This window comes from Microcaecilia unicolor, chromosome 3, assembly GCF_901765095.1.
Source record: "Microcaecilia unicolor chromosome 3, aMicUni1.1, whole genome shotgun sequence".
Lineage (NCBI taxonomy): Eukaryota > Metazoa > Chordata > Amphibia > Gymnophiona > Siphonopidae > Microcaecilia > Microcaecilia unicolor.
In genome coordinates, this window is record NC_044033.1 from 34081404 (window position 1) to 34106133 (window position 24730).

At 40.7% G+C, this 24730-nt stretch overlaps 1 protein-coding gene across 1 annotated transcript in view; it reads left to right on the forward strand.

Annotated features, from left to right (window-relative positions):
• The window catches only part of MSH2 (mutS homolog 2), a 239271-nt gene extending 218056 nt beyond the window's left edge, over positions 1 to 21215 (forward strand). The window contains exons 15-16 of the mRNA XM_030195824.1: positions 12824 to 12996; positions 20893 to 21215. Of these exons, the coding sequence (XP_030051684.1) occupies positions 12824 to 12996; positions 20893 to 21063 (344 nt within the window). The 3' untranslated portion in view covers positions 21064 to 21215. The remainder of the gene's footprint in view (positions 1 to 12823; positions 12997 to 20892) is intronic.
• Positions 21216 to 24730: the final 3515 nt, after the last annotated feature.

The window sequence follows — 24730 nt, forward strand, 5'->3', positions numbered from 1 at the left end:
TAGATCCCTCAAGGAGCCTTTCAGTTCTTGAATTGTAGTCAGGAAATCTCTCCTATAGGGGAAGGACTTATGCTGCTGTTCCACCTCAACCAACCGAGCCCGCAACTCAGAGTTTTCCTTTCACCAACTACTCATTCTTCTCTCCTACCAATTAAGGGGGTCTTTTACTTAGGCTCGCTGGCGTTTTTGGCGTGCGCTAAAATTAGGCTCACGCTAAATGCTAAAGATGCCTATAGGAAGTTTGGAAGCATTTGGGACAGAGATAATGTGGAATTTATTTATTTTTAATATATCAAACAGATAGGAGGGAGGATAATGAGGCTTTTCATGTCTCTCAACTGTGGGTTTTTTTTTTTTTCCTGTTTGGTAGACCTTTCCTTTATTGAAATGGAATGCCCTTCATTATTTCTTTCAGTTTGATTATGTAAACCTCCTCGCCCTGTAGTTCAGATAAAGTGGTAAATCAAGTATTCATAATAAAACTAAACAGAGAGAAGCAGGGACCTTGGGGATTCCTGAGGGATTTTAATTTAAGCAGCAGGGCCTTGGTGGTTTAAGGGGATCTTGCTCTAAGGTCAGGATTCTGGGTGGAAAAGCAGAAAACAGGCTGACAGCAGGCCAGACATGATGGATATTTTCATTCACTGCAGAACACATAACTTAGCTGGCTAGATTTTAACATAAGAGGAGTGGAGACTCGTAGACCTTTTGGGTCACTTTAATTGGTGCCCCAGGAAATTCGGTGGGTGCATTATCCTGCTGATGCAGTGTTTACAGGAGGGGGGGGGGGGTGCTCAACAATATTTCTTGAAGCATAGCTAATATTCACTGAGTACGCTGTGCTGCTGTTTAGCATGCCAAAGAACTGCTCTGCATGCGAAGCAGTTCATTAATATACCTTGCTCTGTGCTTGATTTAGAGGATGGGATATAAAACATAGGCATTTGCAATAATCTGAAATGCTGTACAATTTTCCATCTTGCCTGAGATAACATGTTTTGGCACAGGGTAAGTGCTTCTTACTATATCCAAACATTGTCAAAGCTTAATAGAGGCCTGAGTTATTTGTAGACCAAAAGGAAGTCACAAAGCTATGCAGCTAGATTCAGCTGAAAATTTGCTGAAACATACGTGTCAAAATTTGTTAGGGTAAGTGAGGTGCCCAGATGAAAATACCCCAGTGCTTTTTTTTTTTTTTTTAAATCTAAAGAAAAATGTAATTAGTTACAAATATATATATTTCCAAATATTTTATTAATTTCCAAGAATACAAATAACAGTAAAACAATGATGGAAAAACATAGGAAGCAAGAAACACAACAGGTGGGAAAGGAAAAAAGAGAAAGGAAAGAAGAGAAAAAAGGAGGGGAAAGCATCCAGGTGTTTAACAAATAAGTCCTTTGTACTGGTTTAAGGTGTGGCCTGAATAGTTTGGAGGTAGTTGTCCAAAATAGACCAAATTTTTTTCTTAGATACTATCATCTGACTTTTTGCAGCCATGGCGAGCTCAAACTTCTGATGCTGCAGGACTGTATTCCACCAGAAACGAATATTCAGCAACTGTGCGTTTTTCCAGTTTTGCAAAATATGCCGTTGAGCAATAGTGAGGAGATTGTCCAATAGTTTTGATTGCGGGGAGGTCAAATCAAAAGTTGCATGAACGGACTTAAAAATTACAATTGAATAAGTCAGGTCATCAGTTATGGGCAAAATTTTTTGTATAATATTCCAAACAGCCTTCCAGAAGTGAAAGATCGGAGGACACTCATATAGCATATGAGAGAAAGTACCCACTTGCAGCAAACAGTGCCAACATTTGTCTGATGAGCTCAGGCCAGCAGTAGCAAGTTTTCGAGGAGTCCAATTGGTTTTATGATATAAAAAAAACATAGACTGTAAAACCGCTGCAGAGGAAAGAGGTTTCATAACTTTAGACCAGAAACAGAACCACATATTTTCATCTACCACAGACTCTGTATCAAGCTGCCAATTATGTTGAAGGGCAGTATTGAAGTTGTGTGTTGCGTTAATAAAAATTTTATAAATAGATGAAGCTGTGTGCCCAGCTAATACTAGTGTCTGGGCGTTGGCAAATAAAGAAGGCAGCTGAGATGACAATGATGCCAGCTCAACAGATGCCTTCACACTGTGAGTGAGTTGCATCCATTGAAAGAACATAGTTAGAGGTAGAGAAAATTTGGATACCATCTCAGAAAAGGACCAAAAACTATTATCAGCATTAACAATATCAGACAGATAGAAGACTCCCTTATCTATCCACTCTTTCCAAAAGAATGGAGCCTTATTTATTAAGATATGCGGATTATACCAAAGTGACCGATGTGATGACTTACTGAAAGGTATTGCTTGAAATTTGTCGAGGTCTAATAGACGTTTGACTGTGGAGACTATAATCTGATTAACTCTATGTGATGGAAATGAAGAAGCAGTAAAGTGAGAGGAGCTACCATGGCCTCCTCCAATTGCAGCCACATGGGCTTGTATTCAGAAGCGCGGAAGAACCATCTGCACCCCTGCTGTGAAATGTAAGATTTATGATAAGTGAGGAAGTCGGGAAATAAAACTCCGCCTTTTTCCCTGGTGCATTTAAGTTTCCTCAAAGCAATTTTTGGAGGCTTATTTGACCATAGAAAGGAAGATAATAATTTGTCAACTTGTGAGTAGAATGGAAGGGGGAAGAGGATCGGAAGCATACTGAGGATATAATTAATTTTTGGAGATATCATCATTTTAATAGTTTCAAGCCGGCCCCACCAGGACAAGTGTAGAGGATGCCAGGAATGCAGCAAAGCTTTAAGGGTTTTCAGGATTAAGTCGGAGTTATGATGAATAGAATCTATGGAGTTGGCGTGCAATTCTATTCCTAAGTATTTAATTTTTGGGGTGGCCCACACCAAGTTAAAAGACTGAGCTATACTCGGAAGCGCTAATGGCGTTTAGAGGAAATAATAAAGGGATTAACTAAAAGTGCAGAATTTGTAGCTAGTCATTGTGCAACAGGACAACATAGTAATACAGTTGTCAGCATTATCTTATGCTGTGAAAGGCCCTAACACCCAAACGTTAGCCTAACTCCTGTTCTAGCTCGTCATCCTTCAGGTTCTGCTCATCCTTGCTGTTCCTTCCCTAATCTTGTCTCCCTATCACGCACGGACAGGTCCTCTAGCCCATTCTGTCACCTCACCATGAACAGAACTATCCACTCCTAGTCTCTAACTTCCATCCACCATACGCAGGAAAAGCAGAAATTCATGTGTTGCAAGCAGCTGACTTAGCTACTTTGTCATGTGACTTCCAGAAATCGTTCACTTCTGCTACTCCCAGCACTTATTCACATCCCGTGCTCAGTGCTCCATCTCACCAACCTGCCAGAGCCGGTGGTTGGGAGGCGAGGATAGAGCTGGGCAGACTTATACGGTCTGTGCCAGAGCCAGTGGTTGGGAGACGGGGCTGGTGGTTGGGAGGCGGGGATAGTGCTGGGCAGACTTATACAGTCTGTGCCCTGAAGAGCACAGGTACAAATCAAAGTAGGGTATACACAAAAAGTAGCACATATGAGTTAGCTTGTTGAGCAGACTGGATGGACCGTGCAGGTCTTTTTCTGCCGTCATCTACTATGTGAGGCTTCAGAGCCCATTCGGAGTGTCAGCTAAAGGCCTGTGGGAGAGAATGCAAGCAGCACTGACATTCCTTCCCCCCTCCCCCAACCTGATCCCTGGAAATGTCAGTGTAAGTAGAACATAATTTGCATGTTTTAACACCTGTACTTCCAAGCAATAAAACAGACCTGAACCAGTATTCAGGAGAACAATAGAAAATAAACCACTGTCTTCATACACTGTGCCTTCACAGTGGAGTGGAACGGGTGGATGTGAAGCGTCTGTTCGCGCTTTCCAAAAATACTAGGACTAGGGGGAATGCGATGAAACTACAGTGTAGTAAATTTAAAACAAATCGGAGAAAATCTTTCTTCACCCAACGCGTAATTAAACTCTGGAATTCGTTGCCAGAGAACATGGTGAAGGCGGTTAGCTTGGCAGAGTTTAAAAGGGGGTTAGACGGTTTCCTAAAGGACAAGTCCATAAACCGCTACTAAATGGACTTGGGAAAAATCCACACTTCCGGGAATAACATGTATAGAATGTTTGTACGTTTGGGAAGCTTGCCAGGTGCCCTTGGCCTGGATTGGCCGCTGTCGTGGACAGGATGCTGGGCTCGATGGACCCTTTGTCTTTTCCCAGTGTAGCATTACTTATGTACACCTCCTTGGTAATTAGGAGACATAGGATCAAACAAATCAAATTATATCATAGGCCAATGTGTGGGAAAAGAATTCAGATATTTAAACCCAGAGAGGGACAAAGAGAAGACACACGCATACAAAAGTGTACATTCAGAACCACACCCCTACACACCCCATCCTACCTGCAGCCATTCCACACACATCCCCCTTCTCAGCCCTGACAGAGACAGACAGACACTCATTCACTGACAGACATCAGGCAGACCCTGAGAGACACACAAGCAGTGCTGTACTATATTTCTGCCTTAAGTGCTGTAAGCGTATTTTTAGATAAGGTACCCTTTTCCAAGCCACACTTGTGTGTTGTATTATTATTGTGCTACAAAACCCACTGCCCCTGAGAAGTGGACCCGGGGACCAGAGAAAGGAACCTAGAACTAGACCAAAGCCACAGCTGACATCTGATCTCTGGGGCCATAACGGACAACAGTAGCATAGTAAAGGACGTCATAGACCTGTATGGTTCATCGAGTCTGCCCAACAAAGCAACTAAGAAGATAAGAATAGCCATACTGCGTCAGACCAGTGGTCCATCTAGTCTAGTATCCTGTTTCCCAACAGTGGCTAATTCAGGTCCACAAGTACCTGGCCAAATCCCAAATAGTAGCAATATACCATGCTACCAATCCCAGGGCAAGCAGTGGCTTCCCCATGTCTATCTCTGTAGCTATAGTTGCACTTGCTGCTCTATGCAGCTTATATCCCTCTATGCCCTGTTTAAAATGTGAAGGTAATTTAATTTTGCTTTGATTCCATGTAGGTTCTATATAGGGATCCTCTCTGTTTATCCCACCTGTTTTTGAATTCGGTCACTGTTTTTCTCTCCACGACCTCCACCGGGAGGGTATTCAGGCACCCACCACCCTCTCTTTGAAAGGCATAACATCAGGAAATAGTTTGTCTTCCATCCTGCAACTTTACATGTCCTCTAGTTCTGCCTCTTCCCCTTCTCTGAAAATGATTTGTTTGTATATTAATGCCTTTCAAGTATTTAAATGACTTTATCATATCTCCTCTATCCCTCCTTTCCTTCTAAGGTAAACGTATTCAGGTCTTCGTCTCTTCTCATATGTCTTTTAGTGCAAACCCCCTTTCCATTTTTCTACTGGGAAGTAAGTGAAAGATAAAAGGGCTGTGGAAGGAATGGGAGAAATTAGAGAGCTAGGGATGAGAGTATTCAAGTCTTTGCTTAAAGCCCACCTCTTCAATGCTGCGTTCGGCACCTAACCCTTACCGTTCAGTGAATCCAGACTGCCCCAATTTGACTGCCCCTATCGGACCGACCGTTCACTTGTCTATTAGATTGTTAAGCTCTTTGAGCAGGGACTGTCTCTCTTTGTTAAATTGTACAGCGCTGCGTAACCCTAGTAGCGCTCTAGAAATGTTAAGTAGTAATAGAAAAGTAAAAACAAGATGGAAGAATGGCAACTGAGAGAATATAATCTGAGTTGGGCAGACAGGCAGAAATATATCAGAGTGAAATAGTGAGGAAATGGAAGAAGACAGGAGGAAAGAGGAGAAATGGACAACAGCCACTAGAAGAGTTAACAGAAGACAGACAGAAACAGGGACCAACACGCTTGGAAAAATAAAATCCCAGACAACAAACATAGAAAAGTGTTTTGTTTTGAATTTATAAACTGTAATATGTTAGCATTGGGAAAAGTGCATTGTGGATATCTTTTGAATTTTCTTTAGAACAAGAGGAAATGCATTTCTGTTATTCCTCTCATGTTGTGGTGCATGCCAAGTTTGGTTTTATTGGTGGTGGTGGTGGGGGGGGGGGGGATCCCAGTTCAATTTTTTTTGTCTTCATATTTGTGATCCCTTGTTCTATATGTGGCGAGGGTCTATCTGTTTTGCATGTGACCAAGGATGGTATTCTTTTTGGATGTAATTTGTGTCGAACTCTGTAGCAGTCCCTCTTCTGTTTTACTAATGGTTGGTGTATTGATGTTCTAGGGCCCAGTGTAATATCTGTAGTGCTGCCTATTCATAGGTAGGATTCTTGCTGTTTGAATCATTGGAATTCGTGCTACTGTTGCATAGTAGGTTTGCTACATGTATGTTGAGTAGAGGTTTTTCAGGTTTTGTATTTCAAAATGTGCCTGGTAGTGGAGAGATATATGTTGCTATTTATTCAGATGACATAAGAAACAGAATGTTTTTTTATGTATGGTAGTTTTGTGCTTGTTCTGATCCACACCTGTTGTTGAGGGGAGATAGGTTTTTTTGTGGATGCAGAGCATGTTTAAGTTTAATTCATAACATAGTAACATAGTAGATGATGGCAGAAAAAGACCTGCATGGTCCATCCAGTCTGCCCAAGACAAACTCATATGTGTATACCTTACCTTGAATTTGTACCTGTCCTTTTCAGGGCACAGACCATATAAGTCTGCCCAGCAGTATTTCCCGCCTCCCAACCACCAGTCCCGCCTCCCATCACCGGCTCTGGTACAGACCGTATAAGTCTGCCCTCCCCTATCCTCGCCTCCCAACCACCACCCCCTCTTCCCCCCAACTGCTCCGCCACCCAATTTCAGCTAAGCTTCTGAGGATCCATTCCTTCTGCACAGGATTCCTCTATGCATATCCCACGCATGTTTGAACTCCGTTACCGTTTTTCATCTCCACCACCTCCCGCGGGAGGGCATTCCAAGCGTCCACCACCCTCTCCGTGAAGAAATACTTCCTGACATCTTTCCTGAGTCTGCCCCCCTTCAATCTCATTTCATGTCCTCTCGTTCTACCGCCTTCCCATCTCCGGAAAAGATTCGTTTGCGGATTAATACCTTTCAAATATTTGAACGTCTGTATCATATCACCCCTGTTCCTCCTTTCCTCCAGGGTGTACATGTTCAGGTCAGCAAGCCTCTCTTCATACGTCTTGGAACGTAAATCCCATACCATCCTCGTAGCTTTTCTTTGCACCGCTTCAAAGAAAAGCTACGAGGATGGTATGGGATTTACGTTCCAAGACGTATGAAGAGAGGACTGCCATAGTGTATAAGACCAAAGGTCCATGAGTGTCATGTATGCAGTCAGTCACATTTGTAAGGTGTGTTGCAACTGAAAAAAAAGGTTGAGAACCACTGAACTACATAGAGAAAGGTACATGATATCATTCTTTTTAGGTAGGTTGGCATAGTCTTACCCTCAGTAAGACATTTCTACATTTCATTGCTGTACAGAAAACTGCCCTCTAATCTATAGCAGAGAAGCAATAGAACTCAGTATAGCTGTAAATTATTTATGTACTTTTCTATTGCAATAAGAGAATTTCGATTTGGGAACAGGTAATAAATAGAAATAAATCAAAACAGAGAAAAGAAAATAAGATAACTTTTTTATTGGAGTAACTTAATACATTTTTTGATTAGCTTTCGAAGGTAACACCCCCTTCTTCAGATTGGAAATACGCAAATGTTGACAAATAACAGAATATGTAAGTGAAACACAAAAGCATTCCAATGACAGTCTTATAGGAAGAGGGTGGGGTGGGTTAGGTGAGAAACAGGGAGAGCTGGGTGGGTGAGAGGCAGGGAGAGATGGATGGCTGATAAGAGAGTGACAAAGCAGTAGAATTTTATGGTTTATAGTGGGGTAAAAAAAACCCAGTCCTGTCCGGTATTTTATCATTTTAACTTCAAAGGTCTTACATTCTTGGATTGTCTTAAAAATTCATTTTAGCATTCTTACTGTAAGATCGTTCATGCATTGTAATAGTTAAAGTTCTGTCCCACAGAGATGGCATCTGGCTTGTTTCTCCAATATAGCACCCTTCTTCACACTTGCATTGAATGATATATACACCACATTTGTGGGTGGGCATGTAAAGGATCCCTTAATGCTGAATGTTTTCCCCTGTGAATGATTGTATGACCTTGTGAGATGTGTTGGCACAGTTTGCAGCTAGGTATATTGCAGGGTAATGTGCCATTTTCTTCTTTTTGAGCTTGTATTGGGAGTTTGCTTTTCACTAATTTCTGTTTCAAATTAGGTAGCTGTCGGAAGGCCAGCACTGGTGGGGCTGGGAATATCTCTTTCTGTACTTCATCCTCCTGGAGTAGTGGCTGTAGATCTTTTATGATGCTTCTCAATGTTTCTAGCTCTGGATTGTATGTCACTACAAGAGGGATTCTCGCTGTGGCTTTCTTCTCTTTGTATTGCAGTAGGTTTTCTCTAAGGGGATGAGTAACATTCTTGGAGATTATTTTGGGGTTGTAGCCTTTTTGTTTGACGGAATCAATCAGGATTTTGAGGTGTCTCGGGTCAGAGCAGATACGGTGGTATTGTGTGTCTTAGCTGTGTATAATGGATTTTTTTGTATGTGAAGAGTGGAAGCTGGAGTTGTGGAGATAGCTACATGAGTCCATAGGTTTCCTGTATCTCGATATTTGTATATAGCCATTGTTGATGGAATCTGTGGTGTCTAGAAAGTTGACTTTTTCTGGGGAGTAGTCAATTTTCAATTTTATTGTAGGATGGTATGCATTGGAGGAACTGTAAAATTGAGTGTGTCTTCTCCCTCAATCCAAATCGTGAAAATGTCATCAATTTACTGGTAGTATTTTAAGGATTTAGTTTGATACGTATTCCAGTTCTGCCATGAACAAGTTAGCATAATGGGGTGCCATCCTGGTGCCCATAGCAGTTCCAATGATTTGCAGAAATAGTTGTGAGTTAGAATGAATTTGATTAATTTTGTAATGGTTTTCAGTGAGTATTGGTGGTCCAGGGTGGATGTTTTTAGGAATGTATCACATGCAGTTATGCCATCTGCATAGGGAATGTTGCTTCATAGTGCTTCTACATCCATTGTGACCAGAAGAGTATCCGATGGTAGCTGCTCGATGATTTTTAGTTTGTTTAGAAAGTCTGTGGTGTCTTGTGCACAAAGGGTTTAAGAAATCCCCTCTATAAGTCCAGATATTTCCTCTGTAAGTGTGCCAATACTAGATATGATTGGTCTACTAGGGTTTCCAGGTTTATGGATTTTTAGGTAGCATGTGGAATGTGCCCACAGAAGAATGATTTGCAGTGAGTGTTTTTAGATGTAGCTGTACTTGCTTGGGAAGTGTTTTGATAAGGTTTTTCAGGTGTTTTGTATAATCCTGTGTGGGTTCCTCAGTTTTCTGTAGTATATGTTGTCTGAGAGCTGTCTGTGTCCTCCTTCAATGTATCTCTGTGTGTCCATAATCACTATAGAGCCTCCTTTGTCCCCCTGTATTTAATCTCCACATAGCCTGCCAACATGATGCCCCACGGCCAAAATGGCCATTTGTGGAGATTAACTATAGGGGACCTACTTGAGGAAGCTATTGCGAAACACGTGCCGTGTCAGAGCACTGTACTCCTATGGCCGACTGACACAAGATGAGTATTCGCTAAAAGTTACCTTAACATTAAAAGCACAAGTAATGCAGAAGTTATTAAGTAGTAAAATATTAGGGTGGAGGCGGTTGACCAGTGACGATATGGGTGCGTAGGACTCAGTGGTAAAACATTTGCTGAGCGGCACTGCTGAGGTCTACTGTCTTACACATAGATGTTGTTTAGGAAGCTGGATTTGTTGATATTCAGAAGATTGGGTGAATATCGGTCTAAAATTGTATTTATTTTAAAAGCATTAGAATGGAATTGTCAAGTTTATGAACGCGTCGTCAAATTTAATCAATAACTAAACTATGAAATTTACCTTATTTAAATCCACTAATATTGTACACCAGAAGTTCCTCATAAACTGCAGCTTTGGAAATTGGTTTGGTGATTAATAAGTATGTGTGTGTTAATTTTTTTTTTGGGTAATGTCTACAAATAGGTTTGTTTTGGGAATGTGACATCAGTGAATCTAGCTGTAAGCCCCAGCGTGTTCTGGGTATGGTTTTAGTCTTTGCTAATGTTTGTGTTAATATTTAGATTGTGCCAGAGGGCTTTCTGTTGGAGTTGGAGTTCAAGGTGTGCTTGGAAAGTATTTTTAATGAAATCATATGAACCCAGTATATTTGCCACTGTTCTGATTTTCTCTGTTGTACGAGTGCTACTACGGTTTTCCCTATTGATGCCTGTGGAGCTGAGGTGAATAAGGTATTTGAGCATGCATATGAAGAAGTGTGGAAATTTAAAGAGTAGGCAAGCATTTTTGGCTTCTAGCCTTTAGTTTGAACAAATGCCAGTCTTAAAATGTTTAGTGTAATATTCCTGCCTTTTTCTTTAGTGTGAGGCATCACCCAGTGACTTCCCCATATTTTACAAGCCCTATTCAGGTTTAATAGTACATAGACTAGCACTTAAATGTTTATCTTGCACAAACGTCTAAGCTCCCATTAAAGCCTGGGTTATGCATGTATTATTTATTTATTGCATTTGTATTCCACATTTTCCTCCGTATGGCAGGTTCAATGCGGCTTACATATTGCTAAAAAGGCAGTTACAAAATTTAGATTTGTAGAAGTCTAGTACATAATACAGATGTACAATAAACGCTTAGGTCGATATATTAGCATATTGTGAGAGAGGTTAATATTATTAACCCAAGTGCATGCAAATAGGGGGTGTGGCCTGGGTGGGAAAAGGGCATGGCAAGTTCACAGATGTTTAGTCCCCAACATGTACTAAAAGATCAATGTCTGGAATTACATTTGCTTCCAAGCATGTTTAGGATTTAGGCCCAGATGCATCAACCAAACGTTAAAAAAAAATCTAAAACGTAAAAGTGCTTACCGAATTTGAAAAAAACGAAGAATGCACCAAAAAAACAAGTCGCACATGTTCGGTGCGGTATGATAAAGTACAATGCATTACAGATTCGTAATCCCCGTCGGTAATCGGCCCCTAAAACATGCGCAGAGCAGTCAAGCGTTATGCTGGCTGCTCTGCGCATGCCACAAACGTCAACACAAATGTATTAAACCTACGTAGGTTGCTTACGTCAGACAGGGACATGCGAGGGGGGGATTGGGACGTGCGAGCGTTTAGCTCTGTGATCCTAGCAGGAGAGTGCAGTTGAAGATGTCCTCCTCAAGACTCCAAAAAGGACGTCCTTCATAAACCCCCCTTTCTAACAAAAGACCTCTTTCACTGTGATCCCCTTTAGCTCAGCAGAGAGACCTGCCCCCCCCCCCCCCCCCCCCCCCCCCGTCTGGGGGAAACAGAGGAAGGGAGGGGGACCGGGGCAGCTTAAAGTTGTTTACAGAATCTGGGAAATTGGCTTCAGAGGAGAGCAGAGTGTTAATTTTCAAAGCTGTGGGAGAAGGAGAAATAGAGGAAGGGAGGGGGGCCGTGGCTACTACAGTTTTGAGTTTTCTTTTGATTATTATTTTTTTTTAATACAGGGGGAAGCGGGGAGCCACGTGTTTGTGTGGGTTTTTTTATTTTCAAACATGCCAGCTTGGATTTTTGTGCTGCAGGGAGAAGCGGGGAGCAGTGTCTGTATGACAGCTCAGGCCTTAACGACAGCTCTGAGCTGACGTTAAATAGTTCACGGTAAATGATTCGGTGCAATCATCGGTATGGTTAGTGCATTCCGAATCGCCCACATTTCAATGATAGTTACTCGTTTGCATTCCGTTTTCATTAGCTGCTAGCGTCGTCAGAAAATGGCCTTTAATGCATGCCACGGTTGAAAATTTCTTCATTAAAGGGTCTTTAAAGTTTAGCGCATCTTGCCCTTAGTGACCAGCTGCTATTGAGTTGTAGTCCACTAAACGGATTTAGGGGGGGGGGGGGGGGTTGCTCCCTTAATCTGTCAGTGGTTTATATCCTCCCAAATGCCAGACTGGCAAGGTTAACAGGTTACTGTGATGGTGCTAAGAACATCATGTTTGTGTATCTAAGATCGCAAAGATAACCTGTTATGTGCTGACACGTAAACGGTTATTTTTGTAATCTTAGAAATATAAATGGCTATGTGTCAGCTTTCAAAATGTCTGTTTATTATATATTTTTTTAAAAGGATGTTGCATGCACCCAGCCTATAATCATTCATTTTCCTGTATTTTAGATTTTAGAACAGGTTCTACATTGGCAGTTTCTGCTCTAAAATAGAGGTGAAAATTGAGACACATGGACCTGTACAGCTCAATTTTTTCTTCTATGACCTGTCTGGAAAGGGGGCACTAGATGCATGCATACAGGAATTAGGCAGGTACTGTATTCTGTGGCATGGAGCAAGGCATGCCGAAACTGTTTCGTTTATAGAGTTGTCATTACCCAATGGTCTACTGTTCAGCCTCCCATGCATTGTCTGCTCCATCTTTTAATAGAAATGTTTGTTTTTTCTTTCCTTCTAAGTATTATTTTCATGTTTTCCCAAATTATCATTCACTATAACCTCCTTTTCTTCTTCTAATTGGGATGACTGAAGCCCAGAGTACTTCTAATGAGACCTTCTGTACTAAATTTTATCCTTTAAAGCAGCAAGCCTGTTTCAGTACAGAAGGAACTATTGTTAATATGTTCTTTCCCTATCTATTAACGATCAATATCTTTCTTTAGGTATATGTGATCAGAGTTTTGGGATACATGTCGCAGAGCTTGCTAATTTTCCTAAACATGTTGTTCAGAACGCTAAGGCAAAAGCACTGGAATTGGAGGAGTTCCAAAATATTGGAAAAACAGAGGAAGATGAAGAAAGCTCATCTGCCAAGAAACGCTACCAGGAAAAAGAGGTTTGTTAGCATGGAAATGTGCCATTTTATCTATGTCTAAATATTTCAGCCAAAGAATTTTGCTTCGTGAACGTTACAACTTGTTCTGAGTGGCCTGTTGCTCAATTGATGATGTGCTTATAATTACGTATGAAAATTAGCACACTTGTGTGACCGTGGGTTCTAAACCAACCGCAGCTGTATACTGTACCTGGAAAACATCAAAGACAGTCCCCGCTAGGTGAACATATAGCAGATAAAAGAACCAAGACTCTCTACAAGGATGCTGAAGAAAGTTATTCAGCTGCAGGATCTCTTGGTGTGAGGGTGCATACACACAGACCACAGTCATTGGATTATGGAACTTGACGACTTTTTTGTTTTCAGAGTTGACATTTTGAAATCTTTAAATATTTTTTCAGTCCATGTGTTGATATGGATTAAAGATGGCAAAAGATGACCAGTTTAGTGATAAACTTCAAAAATGATACAGCTGAAATATTCATTTCTAAAACAGTCATTTTAACTGTCAGGAAATGAGAATACATAGCATTATTATTCAGATTTAAATCAATTCAGGCAATTAATTTATTTTTAAAGAAGTCATTTAGGGTCCCTTTTACTGGTGTTTTGCAGTATGTCAAGCCTTGGTAAATAAATAAAATAAATAAAGGTCATTAAGCCTTAGCATGTGCTTAGTATGTGAAAACATGTTAAAGCCCTAACTCTGATCAACTCTCACTGCTCTGATCACACCTCTGTTCCGATATGTCCCCCTCCCCCCACTCCCCCTATGCCCATCCCATATAATACAGCCTCGCATACCCGTCTACAACCCAATCCTCCCCCACCCCTGAATCCCCTCATTCACCTCCAGGGCTTACTTGGAGTGAAGGCCTGGTTGTCAAAAATTCAGGGAGCTCTAGAGAGCGAGAGTAAATAGAGCTCCCTGAATTTTTGAAATGTTTGCTCCTGCTTTATTAATGACCGCAAGTCTCTGATGCAGAGAATGAAGTGTTGGCCACCGTCAGACTGTTGCGGTGGTTGGAAGACATTTAAGGTAAGTACTGCTATTTTGAAAGTGGTTTGCAGTGAGCATTTTGATGTTTTTTTTGCCTTCATAAAGCATACAAAGAGGTTTTTTTTATGCCGATGATAGACACTATAACCCCTAATTGCTATGTGATTATGAACTAGCTGGGGTGAGCTGAGGCTTTTTCCTCTTTATTACATTCAATTGTGCATTGTTGAATTGCTATTTGCATTTGGTGAGAGATATTGTCTAGTTTATGAAACTGGTTTCAAAATGTTATTGCTGATCCCTAGCACTAGTTTTGCAGTACTACTACTAGGGGTCAGCCTTCCAGATAAAATTATACATATATAGAAGACTGACACTCTGGTGATAGCATATAAGTATAGCCGTACTGGGTCAGACCAATGGTCCGTCTAGCCCAGTATCCTGCTTCCAACAGTGGCCAATCCATATCACAAATAACCTGGCAGAAACCCAAATAGTAGCAACATTCCATGCTTCCAATCCCAGGTCAAGCAGTGGCTTTCCCCATGTCCATCTCAATAACAGACTAAGGACTTTTCCTCCGGGAACTTGTCCAAACCTTTTTTTAAACCCAGATATGCTAACCGCTGTCACCACATCCTCTGGCAATGACATCCAGAGCTTAACTATACTTTGAGTGAAAAAGTATTTCCTCCTGTTTGTTTTAAAAGTACTTCCATGAAATTTCATTGAGTCTCCCCTGGTCTTTGTAGTTTTTGAATGAGTGAAAAATCTATTCACCTCCACCCGCTCCACACCACTCAGGATTTTGTAGATCTCAGTCATATCCCCTCCTCAGCCATCTTTTTTCCAAGCTGAAGAGCCCTAACCTCTTTAGCCTTTCCTCATATAGGAGCTGTTCCATCCCCTCTATCATTTTAGTTGCTCTTCTTTAAACCTTTTCTAATTCCGCTATATCTTTTTTGAGATACGGTGATAAGAATTGAACACTCAAGGTGAGGTCGCACCATGGAGCGATACAGAGACATTATACTATTTTTGGTCTTATTTTGCATCCCTCTCCTAATAATTCCTAGCATCCTGTTTGCTTTTTTGGTCGCCGACGCACACTGGCCAGAAGATTTCAGCGTATTGCCTACAATGACACCTAGGTCTTTTTCTTGAGTGCTGACTCCTGAAGTGTACTCTAGCATCAGATCACTATGATTCGGATTATTCTTCCCAATGTGCATCACTTTTCATTTGCCTACATTAAATTTCATCTGCCATTTGGATGCCCAGTCTTGTTGCTTATCCTGTGCGTTTCTGAAGTCTTTTACTGATTCAAGAAAGCATGGGATAAGCACAAAGATTCTGTAGTTTCAAAAAAAAGTGGAGAGCGCATAATAATTAGCAGCTGGGTCTGTCTGTCAGGTTGAGAATGCAATAAAAACAGAAGTCCTACTGAAAGTGTCGGTACTGATGTAGTTGGTTCTGTCTGGTAGTCTATATGTGCTATTTGGAAAGGCCCTGAGGACCTGGGAGGCAGGGTGAGGGAGATAATTGTATTTGGATTTGGGGAGGAGTTCTTGGTATGAATAAATTGAGGCATCATGTAATTTTAGATACTGAAAGTGTGAAGTACAAAGAAAGATGGCTAAGAACTGTGGTGCATGTTTATTAAAGTTCACTAGGTGGTTAGCATGGAATTTATCGCATATTACCTAGTAATGCACAACTGCTCTCAGGCATACATCGCAGTATTAACCCATGCTAACAAATTTATGCAAGCAAGGGGACAGAGACTAGGTGTGGCCAGCACCCTTGTAGGTAATATGCCCTATCATACAAGGATGCAAATGGCATGCAAATCATACATTGTCCTCCCATGGTATCTGCACATCATCTAATGTGCATTGCATGGCACAAAGAAAGCAAATTTTTTTTTTTGGTTCAGCTCTTTCACAGGCCAACCAATTAAAGGGCAGTGGGCTCTTTCCACACCATTTCTCAGCCATGGCAGCTGAGGCACAAGGGCCCTATATTACAGACACAGGAACCCCAGGACCAGGCAGAGACACTGATGTTAAGACATGTAGTACAGGAATACCCAGCACAGCAATATCTAGAGTAGGAGCAAGAACAGCAGCAGGGATGGAGGCTGCAACACCCTTGCACAAGGGAAATAAGGGCCAGACGGGCATGTATCTTTAGAGCTTGTGCCACTGAGGACCAGGCAATTTCCCTCTACTGGCTGTAGTGGGAAGAATGAGTGGTGCAACTTTTTTTTCGGGTGTACGAATGTAGGATTACAAGTAATGAGTGATCACGTAAAATGCAAAAATAACGCATGCTGCAGGAGTGCACACTGTTATTGGGAACTTAGCACACATTGCAGTGACCACGTTGTCCCTTGTGAACACAGCTTTGCACAGTCATTTCCTCCTCACCCTGCTCCTCATAGTGTGAGTACTTGCTCAGTAATGTGCATAAACATTGCCCATTAATGCGATTGATGGTACCCTCTTACTGCACTTTAGTAAACATTACTACTACTGCTACTACTACTTATCATTTCTATAGCGCTACAAGACATATGCAGCGCTGTACACCATACACAAAAAGACAGTCCCTGCTCAAAGAGCTTACAATCTAGATAAGACAGGCAGACAGACAGAACAATTAAGGGTAAGGGAATAAAGAGGTGAGGATAAAAAAAGGACAAACTGCCAAAGAGGGGGCTAGACGTACAGGCTCGGGAAGTCTATTCCAGGCGTGAGGTGCAGCAAGATAAAAGGAACGGAGTCTGGAATTAGTGGAATTAGCAGTAGAGGTGAAGGGGACAGATAAGAGAGATTTATCAACAGAACGGAGTACCCGAGGGGGGGGATGTAGGGAGAGACAAGAGTGGAGAGGTACTGGGGAGCGGCAGAGCGAATGCACTTATAGGTCAATAAGAGAAGTTTGAATTGAATGCGGAAACAGATAGGGAGCCAGTGAAGTGACTTGAGGAGAGGGCTAATGTGATCATAACGACTTTGGGGGAAAATGAGTCGCGCAGCAGAGTTTTGGACTGATTGAAGAGGAGAGAGATGGCTAAGAGGGAGGCCAGTGAGAAGCAGGTTACAATAATCAAGACGAGAGGTGAAAAGAGTGTGGATAAGGGTTCTGGTAGAGTGCTCAGAGATGAAGGGACGGATTTTGTTGACGTTAAACATGCCTCTAGCTTTAAGGAGTATATCCTATAAGTGGTCACATTCAGTGACTGGCAGTTTGAACAGGACTAACTGGCCAGGCTGGATGGTACAGCTGGTCGTTTCCTATTGTCCTTTTACTATATTGATGTACATCAGGGGTTCTCCCCAGTCTTTAGGACACACCCAGCCAGTCAGGTTTTCAATGAATGTGCATGAGGTAAATGTGCATTCACTGCCTCCTTTGTATTCAAATATGCCTAATCATTGTGGGTATTCTGAAACCAGGAGGACTGGGTTGAAAACCCCTGATGTGTATTGAAGCAGAAGAATAATGGTGTCATCCAGGAGGTTGTGCCACACTTCTAGGATGCTGGACCATACTTGAACACAACATCCAGCCAAGAAAATTTCCAAGGAGGAGAAGCACTGATGTCATCTGGTGTGTAGACCAGCTATAACTATAGTGAAATCTGCCAGCTCTGAATCAGAAGAGCACTGACATCTGAACCTCCTCATTAGGCTCCCCCCGCCCCACCCCCTTTAGTATGAGCTCTCTGTAGAGTTGGGGGCAAGGTCAGCCTTTGCAGGCAACTGAAAGATATTTAGAAGCAGGGCTGCAGGAAAGGCCATAATTGGAGGCCCTCAAAGCCCTCTGAAAGAGCTCAGCAGATAAGACAAAATGAATTGTTGATCTCAAAGAAGGTGTCATCTCCCAGACTGCTTTGATTTCCCACAGCAATCTTTGGATGGATGAACCACATCATTGACAGCTTTCTTTATTTTTCTTAAGAAAAAAAAATCTAATCCTCTTGCTTTGGCACTGGCTGTTACATTATCATGTCTCCAGTCAAATTGGGTGGCAGGATTTATTCAATAAAAGAAATCCTAGCGGTTATATCCTGTGTATTTGTGTCATTTATACTGTAGCAGCTGACACCAATTATATGATACTGTTACAGATAGAGATGTGGATTTGTGAAAGTGTTGACGTGAGTAGTGTTCTTTGAAAGTGTCAAAATAAGTTTTTTTTACTCCCTTTTTCCCCGGGACTCTGAAGTGTGGGTTTGACAGCTTCTGCAATAATATTAATTCCCAGTTTTCATCAGATTTTCAGTCTCGGCTAAAAAAAAAAAAAAAGAAGGCTGGCCAGCATTCATAACTCAAACCATGTGTGTCTGGACAATAATCTTATAGAAAACTAGACAGTGGGTGTGGAATAATACTTCTGTAAAAGTAATATAGAAAAATTCCACAATTTGAAACATTTGTGGTAAAGAGCTGTTGGTGAACAATTACCACATACCCATAGGTACGCTTAAAGTGAAGGGGAAAGCCTTAAACAGCTCCAAATCTTGTGGATTTATAGAGCTAACAGGATCAAACAATCTTCTTTTCACTTCATCATTGGCAAGAAACCTTCACTTCGGCTTTTTGCTTAATACTTCTTTTGATATTTTGGTAGCTTATCACTGATACTTTGGTAACATCACCATTTTTTTAAACACTTATCTTAATAGGCATCTCTAGTGCTTGAGCTGCTCAGTATCAGCTTGCCCCTCAGGCTGACAGTGGCCAGCGTTTCATCTTGCTGGTTCAGGGTCCTGAAAAGTGAGGCTATTTTGCGTTCACAGCACATCTAACTCTCCGTGCCTGATGTGTGGACAATAATTTTAGCATATAAGAGTAGGCTGTCCAAGGACCAATATTTTAAGGACTGTAGTGATCATTGCAACTCTACCATTCATAGCAGGGGTGGTTCTCATCTCACCCCAGTCTCGAAACACACCCAGTAACATAGTAGATGGTGGCAGATAAAGATTTGACATTCCATCCAGTCTGCCCAACAAGGTAAACTCATAGTATATAGCTTAAAGTATGATGTGATACTACAGTCTTTCAGGTTTTCAGGATATCCACAATGATTATTCACCTTATAATACTGGGCTATACCCTACTTGCTAACTGAACCAACAATACTACCAGTATAAATCTCTCTGCCAGTTAATTCATTTTTAGAAAATACCTTTATTATTTATTTGCTTACAAAACCTAATACCTTAACATATCATTCCTTCATACACACTCATGCACACTCACTTACAAATGTACTCTCATACACATTTCACAATAAAACCTTAACGGAGCAAACCCACTAATACATATTATATCCTAACTGTTCAAAATGCCCAGTAACCTCAGCAGGATATTTGTTCAAAAAGTTCCTCTGATGCTAGTGCTGCACTACCCCCACGGGGTGTGCCTGTTGCTTTAATCTTCCATACTGGTCACAGCACTGCACTGCATTGCAGAAGCAAATATCCTGCTGAGGTTACTGGGCATTTTGAACAGTTAGGATATAATATGTATTAGTGGCTTTGCTCCGTTAAGGTTTTATTGTGAAATGTGTATGAGAGTACATTTGTAAGTGAGTGTGTATGAAGGAATGATATGTTAAGGTATTAGGTTTTGTAAGCAAATAAATAATAAAGGTATTTTCTAAAAATGAATTAACTGGCAGAGAGATTTATACAATGATTATTCACGAGATAAATCTGCACATAAACTGGCTTTATGTGCCTCGAGAACTGGTTTGAGAACCCCTGATTTATAGGAACTTGTAAACAGAATAAAACTACTGTATCCTTTTTTTTTGTTTTTTGAAATATTTTTATTGTCATGAACAGACAATAAAAATATAAAAAAAAAACAACCTACTGTATCCTTGTCTATTGTCGGTGTACAGTGCTTGCTGATTGGATAAGCCCTTTCATTAGTATGCTGTCTTTAACAAAACAATAAAAAACTTTTAACACCTGGTCCAAGGCAGGTGTTAACTTTTTGTCTTAGTTTGCAGTTTAATATACCATGCTATTTACTATACACGTGCAACACCCTTATTGCACATGTTTTGATATACACAAATTATAACTCTCTCAGTTCTCTGATCCCAGTTTAATATGCATAATGAGGCTTCCATGCATAGTGTACTGTACAGTGGCGTACCAAGGGGGGGGGGCGGTGGGTGCGGTCCGCCCCAGGTGCATGCCGCTGGGGGGGGGGGGGGTGCCGCGCGCCTGTCTGCTACGTTCGTTCTGTGCTCCCTTTGCCCCGGAACAGGTTACTTCCTGTTCCGGGGCAGAGGGGAGCATGGAAACGAACGAAGCGGACAGGCGTGCGGCACCCCCCCCCCCCCCCGCGGCGTGCACCGGAGGGGGGGGCGCATCGGCGATCCGCCCCGGGTGTCAGCCCCCCTAGGAACACCACTGGTACTATATTATATTAGATACTTGCAAAACAGCATGTTAAGTGTTACTGCATAGCCTTCTACCAATTGTTAGCCCATCAGAATTTAAAGCACACAGATAAAATAAAAACCTCTACAGATGTGGAATGCAAGATATATTACTTCACAGAAAATATCATAATAAACATGATTTGTTACTCTGTTTACAGATGGCTCTTGATTTGGCATGCAAAGAATTTTCCGATAGAAAATTCTTAGGCCTTAAATTAACTGACTTGTTAGGCTTCTTTCCCAAGTTTCTTGATTTGGTATATTCACCCATAGTATTTGTCAAATAGCGCATCATTTTCATAGGTTATAAAATGCTTCCTGAGGTCTGATGAAAGCGGTAGGCCATTACTTTGATAGAGGGGATTGAAACAGTTCTAAGGACCGTATGTAAATTCACCTGAGATACTTTTTCTGTTTTCTTTTAGGAAGGTGAAAAAATAATCCAGGACTTCATCTCCAAGGTTAAAGCACTGCCAATAACGGAGATGTCTGAGGAAGATATTAAAACCAAATTAAAACATTTGAAGGCTGAAGTGTTAGCCAAAAATAACAGTTTTGTGAATGAGATCGTTGCACGAATAAAGGTTGCACTCTGAAACACTATGAAATTCTACTGTAAAAAAGACAAAAATTCCTCAGTGGAAGAATGGCCATATTCTTCTTGTATGCACTGTATGGTTCTTACAATTTCAGTACTTCATATTTGTAGTTTATATGTACCATGTCTAATAAAGCTTTTTAATATCTATCTGGGAGATGTTGCAGATTAACTGTAAAAGGAAAGCAGTTAACCAGTGAACCATATTCTGACTGAAATATGGCTCCTATTTAGCTCATTATTACCGTGCAGGACAAAGACTGATGCAGTAATTGTCTTTATGGAAGCCGAAGGCATTTATTTGAAATACGGTTTTAATGCATACTTTTGCAGATTCTAAGAAAGCCTACCTGTATGTCTGTGGAATATTGCACACCTATATAGACTGATGATTTCATATTTTAATACAGGAGTGTGGTAGCCGTGTTAGTCCACTCTTAAGGTTATCAATAGAAATCAAACAAAATAAAACATGGAAAAGAAAATAAGATGATATCTTTTTTATTGGACATAACTTAATACATTTCTTGATTAGCTTTCGAAGGTTGCCCTTCTTCCTCAGATCGGAAATAAGCAAATGAGCTAGCTGACAGTGTATATAAGTGAAAACATTCAAGCATTACTATGACAATAAAATAGATACTATTTGACATTCTACATGGAATGTTGCTATTCCACTAGCAACATTCCTGCGCAGGCTTCTGTTTCTGTGAGTCTGACGTCCTGCACGTACGTGCAGGACGTCAGACTCACAGAAGCAGAAGCCTGCGCGGCCACATTGGTGATCTACAAGGGCCGACTTCTACATGGAATGTTGCTAGTGGAATAGCAACATTCCATGTAGAATCTATAGAAATCAAACAAAATAAAACATGGAAAAGAAAATAAGATGATACCTTTTTTATTGGACATAATACATTTCTTGATTAACGTAAGACCTTTGAAGTCAGAATGATTGAATATTTTAACACCCAACAGAAAGGACTTAACAAGGATCTGGGGTTCCTAGCCCATTATAAACCATAAAGCTGTATGTCTCTTGATCACCCTCCCCTCACCTATCCACACCCACCCTGTTAGAATATCAATGATATGCTTTGATGTCCCCATGCATACCTCCTACCCACCCCCCTCCTCCCACCCTGTCAGACTGTCATAGTAATGCTTGAATGTTTTCACTTATATACACTGTCAGCTAGCACATTTGCTTATTTCCGATCTGAGGAAGAAGGGCAACCTTCGAAAGCTAATCAAGAAATGTATTAAGTTATGTCCAATAAAAAAGGTATCATCTTATTTTCTTTTCCAGGTTTTATTTTGTTTGATTTCTATTGATATTTTAATACGAAATGTTTGACAATTCTTTGGGAATAGAAAATTAATGACCTGAAAAATCTTATTACATTGCTGTAAGGATACTTCCAGTTGTTCAGAATCCAAAGCTGAGATGCTTGGGCAGAGACCCTTTGGTATTTTCAGATGTAACGGTAGTCCAGTGTGAGAAGAGAACAGGTGCTGTATTGGGCAACTTCACTCTTAAAGAATGTGTGATCCTTGATAGGAGAAGAAAATTCAACACATTTGACTACCTATGCTTAATGTTTTAATATTATCGAATTATGCAGAGTGATAACACACAGAAAATCTACTTGCATAAAAAGCAGGCGAAGATGACCCTGCAGCAAGTTTCAAAGTGAAAACACATGTTTGCTTTAGCTTTGAAAGTTGGTGCAAGGTCTGTGCATCTGAAGTAACCTCAGACTTTGTCCCAAGGAGGACAGTTTGAAGATGGACCCTGCTGAGTTTTATTTATTTATTTATTTGTTGCATTTGTATCCCACATTTTCCTACCTATTTGCAGACTCAATGTGGCTTACAATATTACATCTTGGCAAGCGCCAATCAAGAGTAGATAAACATTTGGTTACATACAAAGAAACAAGTATAACATAATGGATATAATCAATTCAGTAAATCAGAAAACAGTCAAACTATCAAGTAAGTAGTGATGCATTGGAGTTCCTATTATTGATTGTTATGGTAAGCCTTGTTAAAGAGAAAAGTGTTTAGTGTTTTTCGAAAGTTAATTAAGTCGTGAATAGTTTTCAGTTCAAATGGTATTGCATTCCACAGCTGAGTGCCAATGTAAGAAAAGCAGGACGCGTGTACTAGTTTGTATTTTAGACCTTTACAGCTAGGGAAATGAAGTCCCAGGAATGTGCGTGCTGATCTTTTAGTGTTCCTAGGTGGCAAATCAATAAGGTCTGATATGTAGGCCGGAGCATTTCCATGAATGACTTTATGGACCAAAGTGCAAACTTTGAACATAGTACGTTCCTTAACTGGAAGCCAATGAAACTTCTCTCTAAGGGGTTTTGCACTTTCATATTTTGTCTTTCAAAATATAAGTCTAGCTGCGGTGTTCTGGGCTGTCTGAAGTTTCTGGATGATATGCTCTTTACATCCAGCATACAGCGCATTGCAATAGTCTAGATGACTTAGCACCATAGATTGTACCATGTTGCGAAAAATGCCTCTTGGGAAGAGAGGTTTTAGTCTTCTGAGTTTCCACATAGACTGAAACATCTTCCTGGTTGCATTCTTCACATGGTTTTCAAGTGTGAGATTTCGATCAATCGTAACTCCGAGGATCTTCAAGGTGTCCGAGACAGGAAGGGAAAAGTTTGGTGTGGTTATGGAAGTGAATTCGCTTGTCTTATGTTGTGAAGTAAGTATAAGACATTGCGTTTTTATGACTAGGTTTTTTGTTTCAATGGCTAATTAGTTATAAATTCAGAATGAATTGATGATTTAATATATATGTGTCCCTTTTACTAAAGCATAACACGTTCTAAATGCTAAGAAGCCCATGGGTATAAAATGGGCTTTGTAGCATTCAGATTACGCTAAGGGGGTCTTTTACAAAGGCACAGTAGCATTTAGCGTACGCTTATATTTAGTGCGTGCTAAACATGCTAGCACGCCTTCGTAAAAGGACCCCTAAGCTTTAGTAAAAGGGCCGCTGTTTGTTGTCTGGAAAAGATTTCACTGTCAGCAAGTAAAAAATATATATATGATAAAGCAAAATTGGCTGCTAAATCGATTCTTGTATTAAAAAGTCCACATAGAATGGACCAAAAGAAGAGTAGTAATTATGTAAAAATAATGCATACTTTAAAAAATTTATTTATTTATTTGCTGCATTTGTACCCCACATTTTCCCACCTATTTGCAGGCTCAATGTGGCTTACACTATGTTGCAAAAGGTATAATCATAAACAGGGTAAGAGGTGTGGTCTAATTTAACATATTACTGTAGGTAGATAGGTCAGTAGAATTATTTACATAACACAAAATAAAACAGGTAAGATATAATGACCAATAGTGATAATGTGATTAACATAATCAAATTAGAAAACATTGCATCTGTTTCCCAACACCAAAAGTTTCTAAAGGAGCTTGTTTAATAAATCATGGTAAGCAGCTACTATGGGTGTTAGTCAGGAGATGTGCTAACAGCTACTGGATGTTAACAACCACCCAGCATAGTGAAAATCCCAAATTAGCTGATCAGTGCAAGTATGGGCAGTGTCCAGGCGGGACATGGGCAGTGACAGGTTGTGGCTGGCACTGACAGCAAGTATTCAGGATGGGCCTTTGCCTTA